This window comes from Corythoichthys intestinalis, chromosome 21, assembly GCF_030265065.1.
Source record: "Corythoichthys intestinalis isolate RoL2023-P3 chromosome 21, ASM3026506v1, whole genome shotgun sequence".
NCBI classification, from domain to species: domain Eukaryota; kingdom Metazoa; phylum Chordata; class Actinopteri; order Syngnathiformes; family Syngnathidae; genus Corythoichthys; species Corythoichthys intestinalis.
In genome coordinates, this window is record NC_080415.1 from 6744082 (window position 1) to 6756352 (window position 12271).

A 12271-nucleotide genomic window follows, 5' to 3' on the forward strand; every position below is an offset into this window, starting at 1 on the left:
ATGTAGGTGCATCAGATTTGTTCCCGGAAATACTAAGCCCACACATTAGCGAAGATGACTGAAAAACAGACGTCTTTGGACAGTGGACTTTTACTGGGAAAAGGCCACTGCCAAGCAAGAAGAGGAGCATACAACTAAGTCAATTCTGCAAAATATGTTGCTAAAAGCTAGCAAACGAAACAACAAAAGCGAATGCACTGAGAGCATCATACCTTGTGCCGAACCGTATTGCTAAAGCTAAGAAACCTTTCACGACTAGAGAAGAATTCATTATGTCTGCGATCAAAGATATTTGCCATCAGGTTTTAGGAGAGCCTGTTGTTCAAAAAAAGGTTGATTCAGCATATGGTTACATATTCCCGGTACTGCCCCATCTTGTTATTTTATCTTTACAGTAATTGTCTCTTACACATTGCCGGTCCGTGAAAAAAAGGCCCACATCACATCGGTCTGTGGTGCAAAAAAGGTTGGGGACCACTGTATTAGAGCATGAATTATTTCGGAAAATTCAGCGGGATGAAAATCAAAATTTTATGAATTTTATTTTTATTATTTTTTTTTTTTTTTTTTAATTAATCCTGTATTTCTACAAAAATGTATTTATACTACTTATAAAATATGTACTGAGGCCAGCGTCTGTGAGGTGCATACTGACCCGACACAGTGACCTCAAGCACCACCTTTAATGTCAGAGACTCTGTAAAAGCTTCTCTTGACATTAGTTTAGGCCAACAGAATCTGAATAGTTTTATTACCATGAGTTTCTCTGCATCCATGCGGACTTTGAGGAGCTCTGTGATCGCATCCACGAAACCTTGGTGGTGGAAATTACACATCTTCTCAATCTCCCGGTCATGATTCCTTATCCGGGCATCCAGCTTCTCCATGAAGCGCATGTGGGCATTTGGCTGGTCATCGTAAATTGATCTAGCAGAGAAAATTACAGTGAGGAGAAACATGGTTAAAAGAACAACAGTCAATATATCCTAGAAATGCACTAATATTAAAATTCTTGGTCGAAACCCAAATCCGAAAAAGAGGGAAGCAAGGCCGAAAACAATAATGAATTATAACACCTAATTTAAAAATAAAAAATAAAAAAAAACATTATTAATTAAGGCTGCAACAACAAATTTAATAATCGACTTTTGCCGGCATCAATGACCCTCTCTCAAAGATTTTTACCGCCACATGCAGGATAATCTGCGTATTGCCTAGTTGACCCAAACAAACACTGAACAAAGATGGCAGTTGGCCCCTGAAGATAACATGTGGCCCCTTTTTAGCCCACGTTTCAGGAAAAATCCTAGAACCGCCCCTGGGCCCACTGAAACATTTTGAACAGTCTTCCAAAGTGTGGCAGAGGGTTCGCACCACCACCCGCCATTCCACTCAACCCACTGCTGAACCCACCTCCGACAGCGGGGCCCATAACTGGGGCAGCCACCACCAGGAAATATGCCGTGCCACGCGTCTGCTCTGGTCATGGGTGGGCGAGATTGATCGGATAGAGGGAACGAATACAGAACTAAAGGGGTAAACTGTGTTTGAACAGGATTACTGATTAGTGCTTGGACAAGAGACAAACAAAGAATAGCAGATATTGTAAACAATTTAAACCCATTACCAAAAGAAAAATACTCTTTATAACTTTCTATTGTTGATTTTGAGGACTTCCCTCTGTCAATGCCACATAATCAATAAAAGTGTATCTAAATTAAAAGCACAATGAAGGAATTGTACAAAAAGTCCAATTTAACACTTTACTCAATTTAAAACGGAGGCATGTTACCAAAAAAAAAAAAAAAAAAAAAAAAAAAAAAAAGATGCCTTTGGCTACTACTACAATCTTGAGGCAAGAGCTGACGATCATCATTAAAATTATGGCGTTACAGCGCCATCTAGTGACTGTTAAATGAAGTGTTTCTAAGTCTAGGAAATTCAGGCACTTCTGGAGCTATTATTTTCTATTTGTGTGATTCAATAAACATGCTTTAGGCATTTCAATAAAGTTCCATTTTTGCATTATTCAACTTTTTTCACGCCAATTTTTTACACTTTTACTGCAAATGAATATCATCTCTAAAAATCAGTAATCGGCCCCTTTAACTACTAATAATCGGTCCTGAAAAACCTATATCAGTTGATCTCTAAAAATATCAATTAATACATAGGGTGGGAACCTCTTAGTACCACACAAAACGATAAAAGGCGATACAAAGCTCACGATAACGATGATCTCACGATATGGCGATAGAACGATTATTGATACATTAGTCAGGAAATCATTCTAAGATATTCTACAAAACAACTAGTAAACAGAAAAACAAGCTATCTTCATCCTTCTGCTGTAAGGTTATCCCTAGTAGACGCCCAATCAATTTGAACTGGGAGGGTGGCAGCAAATGAACCCATCCCACTTCTATGGCCGTCAGTGGCAGCTAGTGCCAGGTAATGAGGTAAATATGGGCCATTTCAAGGCATTACCTGTTGATTTTCAGTCACTTCGTGTTGATATGTGGGCATTTTATGGATGTATAGGCAGGATGAATAGGCAGTGACTGAAACTTAACAGAAGTGACTGAAACTCAACAGAAAGGTGACCTATAAATGCCCCGAAAATTGTAAAGAGTGACTGTGAATCCTCTGGTTTTGAATGAACGAACTTTCTTTCGCCCTTCCCAGTCTTAATGGACTGGGCGTCGAGCGCCATCAATATTAGAGCTAACAGAGACACTATTATGGCAGAAGATTTTAGTAGCAACTTGTTTGGTCCTTTTAAAAAAAAAAAAAAAAAACATTGACCCCTTTTTAAAACGATATCTCTATTCTTGGCATGAGCGAACATTTAACCTTTTGGGATACAAAGCACCACGATTTATCACCATTTCGATACTTTGTCACACCCAGTATTCCCTCTAAGCTGCGCGCGTGTGCAATCGCACACTGCTTGCACAAACTCGGCGCACAAGAAAATCAATGCAACGCACAAAATGAAATTCAACGGAAATGTATTGTAGTGTCACTAGGACTACTGTCGGCGCTGCAACGCAACACTCCAATTGGTGCGTTCAATTCGGCAACGCGACGCTCCCATTGTTGCGTTCCATAAGCCAGCGAGATGCTTTTATTGCTGCGTTCGAAACGGCAATGCGACGCTCTCATTGGTGGGTTACCACACCACGATTGTGTACAGTTGTGAGGTGCATGACCTGGGTGGGTGCGAAGAAAAATAAAGAGTGAAAAGTGAACTAGACCCCTGTGCTGATTTACGGAAGCAACATTCCGCTGCCAATTTTTGCAAGCACTACAGTATTACCGTATTGGCCCAAATATAAGACAGTGTTTTTTGCATTGAAATAAGACTGAAAAAGTAGGGGTTGTCTTATATTCGCGGTCTAGACATTATACCCGTTCACGACGCTAGATGGCGCCAGATATCTTTGAAGCGATTGCTGAACTTTAGGAGTAAGTTCTGTCATGACAGATCTCAGCTACTCTCAAGTTTAACCAGTTTGCACTTTTTTATTGCAATGTTTTTCCTTATTCAGATTTGTTTCAAGACTACTGTTACAGTTAGACCTCACTTTGATGGTTAATGCAGTTATTGCAATTGTGTTGTTTTATCACAATAGATTGGCTTATTTAAATTTCAAAAACCAGAAGCCATCCATTTACGAATGTGATTGCACTTTAGTTTACATATTTAAATGTTCAAAAATTAAGATTTGAATGAGGCAAAATAACATGCTTTTTCTCTCAAATATATTGTTATAATCATGGGTTTCAGATGTACTGTAATTATTTTCTGTATAAAAATTAATTTGGTGTTCAAAAAGTCTTTTTTCAAACTTGAGTCTTGAAAAAGAGGGGATCGTCTTATAATCAGAGCCGTCTTATATTCGGGCCAATACAGCAATTAATATCTAATTCTAGAACTGATGTAATCTAGTCAATTACACTAACAAGATTGTTTTCTGTACCATTTTGTAACGCAACTCAATGAGCAACAGGTGTCTAGCCAATAATGTGACACAGTTCACTTCACTTACGCTACGCAGCCCACAGGCGCCTTGCAGGTTAGCTAGCCAACAACAGTGCAGTGAAGTTACTTGAGACGCAAATGCTAACCACTTATCGTGGCGAAAGGAACGGGCAGCTATACTACACTCATCAAGCCAAAGTAAAAAAGAAATGCGGGTTCTTTTAAGATGGAATGGCTGTCAGAGTACAGTATGTGCAAATAGAAAAACAAGCAGTGAAACTGAGTGAGTTTTTTTTTCTTTTAAACCTGTCCTGTATAACTGCTTAGACAAAGAGAATAGTCCTAATTGTCTGAACAGTTTTAATGTCGAAGTTTATATACTCCCATTGTGGTTGTTCATTATGTTTAATTTATTAACTCACCTATGTCACAATTAGACCTTTTCCAGGCCAAAGCAGGACTCTTCACATGGTTATAGCAGGACTCTCACATATAACATACAGCCATCAAAATGGGTCAGGGGTTAAAAAGGTGAGAAGGGTGTGAAGAAAATAGGTTCCGGTGTTCGGCCATTCCTTACTACGCGGCGAAACGTCTACACAATGCTCAGCGCGCTTGCGCAAGCATCCGCACGCATGCGCACATCGGTTAGAAGCGGCGAGTTCTCACTATTTTTGTTTTTATTTAGTTTTTTAGTACCTTTTCATTGCCTCAAAAATACTTTTTGCATGTATTACCCTACATTACCCTTATCCTACATTTAACCATTGTGTTTTTTTGTGTTAGCTTTGAAGCAGTTGACCACATTAGTCACATAGCGTATTTAAACCGTCCTTATTTGATATAACTACATTTAAGTATTTTCTTGAGGCATTTTTTAGTACGTTCTGCCTGTATGCATCTAAACAAAACAGGTTTAGACCGCACTGTAGTACTTTGGGTGTCAAATTCAACTCATCTTCAAGAACTCTTACCGTGACAAAAGGGCGGAGAGCCAACGCCCCGATCAGAGTCCGCCAAAGGATGACGTACGAATCGCTTGGCTTCCTCTTCTGACTCTGATCGGGGCGTTGGCTCGCCGCCCTTTTGTCACGGTAAGAGTTCTTTTGCATTACTAGAGGAATATTTGTGCTTAGACGGTAGCGTGGGGATACTAGAAGTGACAATCTAGATCTAGCGTTATCGTTATTACATGTTATGCTTGTTTTGATATTTGTTTGCTTGCCTTTGTGTGGGACTGTACTCAATAACTGCAATAATCATCAATAAACATTGTCTATTGAGCAAAAGTGTGCTTGTTGCTGACTCAACGCGAACCCTTAAATTTCGTAAGACAAGCCCCATATCGAGAGAGATTATCAGTGGTCTTATATGTCTTCCATTTTCTAATAATTGCTCCTACAGTTGATTTCTTTACACCAAGCGTTTTACCTATTGCAGATTCAGTCTTCCCAGCCTGGTGCAAGTCTACAATTTTGTCTCTGGTGTCCTTCGACAGCTCTTTGGTCTTGGCCATAGTGGATTTTGGAGTGTGACTGATTGAGATTGTTTATACAGATTATGAGTTAAAACAGGTGCCATTAATACAGGTAACGAGTGGAGCCTCGTCAGACCTCGTTAGAAGAAGTTAGACCTATTTGACAGCCAGAAATCTTGCTTGTTTGTAGGTGACCAAATACTTATTTTCCACTCTAATTTGGAAATAAGTTTTTTTAAAAATCAAACATGTGATTTTCTGTTTTTTTTTTTTTTCCCACATTATGTCTCTCATGGTTGAGGTTTACCCATGTTGACAATTACAGGCCTCTCTTATCTTTTCAAGTAGGAGAACTTGCACAATTGGTGGTTGACTAAATACTTATTTGCCCCACTGTATCACTGTGTCTATCACATTCAATGAAATAATACTTAAAAGTAAACACATTTAATTTTTTTTTTATTTTATTTTTTTTTTTTTTTTAAATTCTGATTGTGTGTTTAACATTTTTTTTGTAATCGTTTTTCCGAAAGCGACCCTCAGAGAAAAAGGTTTGGTCACCCCTGAAACAGATATAACCTGATTAACAACCATGAAGCAAAATGCTCCTAATTTCAACCTGCTAAAAAATCCTACATATGATACCGTCTTTACTAGTAATACCATTACCAAAACACAACAAATCCAGCATCACCTTACTAGACCAAAACCATAACACCACAAATCCAGCATCACCTTGCTTAACGGTTGCGTTTTGGTACAGACTCTACCCTATGCTGGATTTTCTAGCAAGGTAAGAAAGGTAATCGTTTGAACTATTAGCTAAGAACATTAAAATGATTACAAACCCGAAAGCCACACCTACAATTCAGGTTTGCATTTTGACAGGTCAACAGTCAATATCAAATTGTGCAAATGTAAACGTGGTAGCACTATTCTTAACCACGTACATATCTACCCAAAATACTCTTCTAAATCAACCTGTTAGTTAATGCACCAGCAAGTTCCTGATATTTTTTATAACATGGTTTAAAATTGCTAACATTAGCTTACCCCTTGGTAGGATAGCTAAACGATCTGACGAACAAAAGGCATATACTGTAGATGGGAGAAACATTCACTGACACTATAAACTAAATCGGTTCTGTCGGAAAACAGATGTTCTTACCGAAGCGTGGGACCGACGCAAGCCGTATCCGTACTCTCTATTTCCTGGAGAATCCGCTCGTGTTCCGTTATACACTCCAGTGTTTCATTCTCCGCCATGATTATGTGTGCATTATGGCTGTCTATCACTGCAGCTGTAGGAGCGTAAGGAGACGTAATGGCCGGCAGAGGGCGCGCCAGCTCCGTGTTTAATTCGGGTGCAACAGACTCTACCCGGAAATAAAATATTGAACCGGGGCGGGGTCATGGAGCATTATGATTCATAGATTTTTTTTTTTTTTAATTAAACAATCACAAATGTACAAAATAGAACCATATATACAAACAATTTGGCTACAACGTCTTTATACTTCTTATGACACATTTGGAGCAGTGCATGCTATAGAATGCAGAGTATGACAATAATAAAAAAAGAAATTAAAATAAAATTGCCAGGGTCTTATAAAATAAATTCTAATAAACTGACAAGTTTCAGTGCATTTTTGAAGTTCATTATGTTAAGGCTTTGTGTAAAGTACAGTGTGTTATGAAACGCAACAAACATACGTTTCACTTTTTTGTATCTGAAAATTACAGGAGAATTTGTTGGGTGTTGATATTGATTAGATTGGTGTCGGTAATTATTGTAAATGATGATAAAACAAAAACAGAGATCAATTATTGTGGTCATTGTGTTAATGTATTTGGTTGTCACATTTCTCCAGTCCTAATATCTTTCCATCAACACATCTTGTCGTAGAATATTTGTCTTTAATGTATTTATTACTTGAAAACGTAACCCTTTCATATTTGAATTATGACTGTTTATTTCTAACCGTTATAAGGCACAAATTTAACTCATTGGCTGCCACTGGCATGAAATGAAAATTCAAAGTGTTACTAGTTGGGACCATAACCAGAGTGTATTTCTGTTTTTATTCATTTTAATTTATTCAATATAGTTTGTAATTAACATTGTATTCCTTCGTTCCTTACTTCTTTCCTTCATTCATTTATTCATTCAATTTATTTAACAATATATAAAATAATGTAAAGATATAATCAAGATTAATGATTTTTTTTTTTATAAATCATTTACACAGCTGGCCAAATGTATTGGCACCCCCTGCAATAATGCTCAATTTCTCCCAGAAAATGATTGCTATTAAAAATGCTTTGGTAATAATATCTTCATTTATTTTGCTTGCAATGAAAACACACTAAAAAGAATGGGGGGGGGGGGGGGGGGTAAATCATTATCATTTTACACAAAATCCAAAAATTGGCCGGACAAAGTATTGGCACCCTTTGAAATATCATGTGATGCTCTAATTTGTGTAATTAACAGCATCTGTTACCTGTGGCACCTAACAGGTGGTGGCATTAACTAAACATTTGCAGCCAGTTAAAATGGATTAAAGTTGACTCAACCTCTGTCCTGTGTCCTTGAGTGTACCACATTGAGCATGGAGAAAAGAATGAAGACCAAAGAACTGTCTGAGGACTTGAGAAGCAAAATTGTGCGGAAGCATGGGCAATCTCAACTCTATAAGTCCATCTCCAAAGACCAAATGTTCCTGTGTGTACTGTGCACAGTGTCATCAATAAGTGTAAAGCCTATGGCAGTGTGGCTAACCTCCCTAGATGAGGGCTGACAAGAAAAATTGACGAGAGATTTCAACAAAAGATTATGCGGATGGTGGATAAAGAACCTCGACTAACATCCAAACAAGTTCAAGCTGTCCCGCAGTCCGAGGGCACAACAGTGTCAACCCTTTACTATCCGTCGGCATATGAATTAAAAGGGACTCTATGGTAGGATACCCAGGAAGACCCCACTTCTGACCCAGAGACATTAAAAAGCCTGGCTGGAGTTTGCCAAAACCTACCTGAGAAAACCAAAAACGTTTTGGAAGAATGTTCTCTGGTCAGATGAGACAGAAGTAAATCTTATTGAAAAAGAGCATCAACATAAAGTTTACAGGGGAAAAAGACAAGGCCTTCAAAGAAAAGAACATGGTCCCACAGTCAAACATGGCGGAGGTTCCCTGATGTTTTGTAGTTGCTTTGCTGCCTCTGGCACTGGACTGCTTGACCGTGTGCATGGTATTATGAAGTCTGAAGACTAACAACAAATTTTGCAGCATAATGTAGGGCCCACTGTGAGAAAGCTGGGTCACCCTCAGAGGTCTTGGTTCTTCCAGCAGGACAATGATCCAAAACACACTTCAAAAAGCACTAGAAAATGGTTCGCGAGAAAACACTGGAGACTTCTAAAGTGGCCATCAATGAGTGCAGACGTGGACCCAATAGAACACCTGTGGAGAGATCTGAAAATGGCAGTTTGGAGAAGGCACCCTTCAAATCTCAGAGACCTGGAGCAGTTGGCCAAAGAAGAATGGTCTAAAATTCCAGCAGAGCATTGTAAAATACTCATTGATGGATACCAGAGGCGGTTGTTCGCAATTACTTTGTCTAAAGGTTGTGCTACCAAGTATAATGCTGAGGGTGCCAATACTTTTGTCTGGCCCATTTTTGGAGTTTTGTGTAAAATGATAATTATCTTTAAAAAAAAAAAAAAAAAAAATCATTCTCCTTTGTGTTTTTTCATTGCAAGCAAAATAAATGAAGATATTACTACCAAAGCATTTGTAATTGCAATGTTTTTCTGGGAGAAATTGAGCATTATCTGACAGAATTGCAAGGGTGCCAATACTTTTGGCCAGCAGTGTAATAATAACTGATAATTCAAGTGACTTTTTTTTAATGACCAAAAATAGTCACTTCTCCTATAAAGGTTAACTATGAAATGCTGCAACAAGTGACTTTAAAATGATAGCAGACCATATTTTGGACACAAATCAATCAAAAAAAAAAAAAAAAAAGTGCCGTTAAAGGCATAATAATGCAAGACTTTCTTTCTCAGATGCCTTTGCCCCGCCTACTAACAAAATCTCCTAACAGACGTTGATGTCACAACCAAAAGGAGCTGCAGATATTTGCAGCATACTTGCATGCTATCCATAGCCATAGGCTTACAATGCTGTCAACATGTACTAGCTAGCACAGGCAAGCTAGCCATGATCATCAACTCTGGTTGTGATCTCAAACCCAACCAGAATTACTGAAAAAAGTGGGTGTTCTCTGATGCATTGATTTGGATGAAATAACTATTAAATGATTAAAGACAGTGAGATTTGAGTGCCAAATTCATTTTTTCATGTAAAATGACATTTTTGCAGGGATTGCCATGTTTTGACATGGTCACTATTTCTTAGCACGGACACACCAGTGGAAGTCAAAATTAATAATTTACTTGACTGTGTCCAAAAACATGTTGTTAAGCCCAGCAAAATTGAATAATTAAATAAAAAATGCTACCAAAAAAATCATAATTCATGCATAAGAGGGTTAAATTACCTTAATGTGGCTCCCAGAGGAAGATCCAAAGATTCCAATTCTGCAAAAATATTTCCAAAAACATTCTCCTTCTCTTTGCTTCCCTCTATTCTTTGATTAGGAGGGACAGGTAAAGCAGCATAAATCCTTTTACTGTTCATTTCTTAAATGAAGTTTTCATGGTGCAGGATTACAGAATGTCAGCAACATGCATGGGGAAGTGTGTTTGAGTTAGAATTTGTGGTGAACTCCATGTCACCTTCTAAAGTCAGCAGAAAATGGTCAACAGGAAAAAGAGCCTTGTGATTCATTGAACTTTGAGTCCTATAAAACTTCCCAAGTAATGATTATTCTCATCAAACTTTATTCAGTATATAGTGGATCACAAATTTATTAGGCAACAAGCACTTGCGGGGGGCAGAGGGTGCGTATGTGTGTCCTAGCCAACTGTGCAAGCACGCCACCGAGTACTTTACTTGAACACCGAAAACACCTTAAAAAAATAAATGCTTTTTTTTTTAAAGCCGTCTGCGTGCCGCTAAGCCGCTGAGGCTGCTAAAGGCAGTGGAACCTTCATCAGCTGGGTAGATAGAACAATTGGTAAGAACCACACAGTTTGCAAGGATATTCGGGGATAAAATATAACAATTATAAACCCAATTACAATGTCATTGTTTTGTAACATTTTATATCATTACTTTATTAATTGTTAGGTGCTAGACCTGTCAACAATGGATAATAATGAAATAATAGTTTTGAAAAAACTGTGCTGATGGTGACCATCTAGTGTGGTTTGTTCTCAGATGCAGCAAGTTGAGGAAGGAAGTTGGAAGTGGTTGAAGGAAGAAAACAGGCAAAGACTGAATGAGTCACAGCCAGAGAGTGTTGATGACAGTGTTGATTTCTATTCGATATTCCCCCCTCCCAACTAAAGTCTGTCACAGTCACAGCCAATCATACTGTAAAGTTTGTTCAAATTGAAGTTATGTTGTTGTAAGGTGTATTAAATACTTGGTCATGTGCCCCTTTTGATCTATGAGCACCTGCCCCGCCATCGGTCTCTGCACGACCCTGCTAGACAACCTCAATTACCACCAATTCTTTATTGCATACTTTTTATATTGTATTTAGCCAAAAACATTTTTTCATTTGAATATGAATGAAGAAACTAACATATTCCGGCAGTCATCTTTGTAAATCTCACTGGAACAGCACCAAACCAAAGTTCCAGCATCATCACCTTGTCCAATGCAGATTCTGGACTCTTGACACCTTGTCCAGTGCAAATTATAGACTCTTGGTAATTCCATACTTTTTGCTAGGGGTTGTAGAAGTGCTGACGTGGATTTTGTTGTTGCAGTATTTTTCTCAGAAAATTACTCAAGTACATACTGTATATTGGCGTGAATGTGTTAATACCTACCTCATGTTCCATAGATACTTGAGCCTAACCTAGCTGACTACAGGCAGGACTAACTATAAATATCGGTCCTATAAAAATGTCAATTCAAGGATAACCAAAATATTTTTAGCTTTAGAAATATGTTCTGAACATCTCGGTCAATCAATAATTATTTGCTGCAGTTTATATCTTCTAAATGAAGTGTATTTTTTGCGTAAATATAAGTGACTAACCGAACATGCAATAATTGCAATCAAGGAAATTTCATACAGTTCTAAGAAAGAACAGTGCTACTCAAAATAGCAGAACTGTGGTAGTTAACCAATATTTCGGATGATGAGCAACAGGCAAGCTACTCTTGTGGTAGTTTCTAGGTGTACAGTGTTGCTATTATTTTTGTGGACTTTCACTACTTGACTAAAAAGTTGTATAATACTTTACACTTTGTCAAACTGTAAGAGTCTGTCATTGATCAATCCAATCCCTTCATACAAATAAATATTGGGGCTGAATGGCTGTTGTGGAGCTTTTTAAAGCATTTGTCAAGGCAGCAGGCCCTGGCCAGCTTACACAACCACTTTCTATTTCCTTCTATTCTTCTTGAAATGGATTGGCCAATTGGAAGTGTGGCTGTAGTGTGTGTCTTTACAAAAGCCCTGACTATGAGTTTCCTTATTACTTCACCAAAAGCAAGAAGTGAAGTGGGTCAACACACACGCACGCACGTATGCACATGCCCTTGCGCACACACAATGGACAGTCATAGCAGCAGTATCGGAAATGTGCCTGAGTTGCAAGAATGGGCACAAAAGTTAAACAATGGAGGAGATGGATTGACTATCGGGACACATTTAAAGTAGTT

General features: G+C 38.3%; 1 protein-coding gene across 4 annotated transcripts in view; it reads right to left on the reverse strand.

Annotated features, from left to right (window-relative positions):
- exoc6 (exocyst complex component 6) overlaps window positions 1-10180 on the reverse strand; it is a 116213-nt gene extending 106033 nt beyond the window's left edge. For 2 of the 4 annotated variants that reach the window (XM_057825481.1, XM_057825480.1), the window contains exons 1-2: window positions 10029-10180; window positions 756-927 (exon numbers count right to left, since the gene is read on the reverse strand). In XM_057825481.1, the coding sequence (XP_057681464.1) occupies window positions 756-927; window positions 10029-10168 (312 nt within the window). In that variant the 5' untranslated portion in view covers window positions 10169-10180. Of the gene's footprint in view, window positions 1-755; window positions 928-6630; window positions 6753-10028 lie in introns of those variants that run through there. The other 2 variants (XM_057825483.1, XM_057825482.1) reach the window with 1 other exon arrangement.
- Between the last annotated feature and the right edge of the window lie 2091 nt (window positions 10181-12271).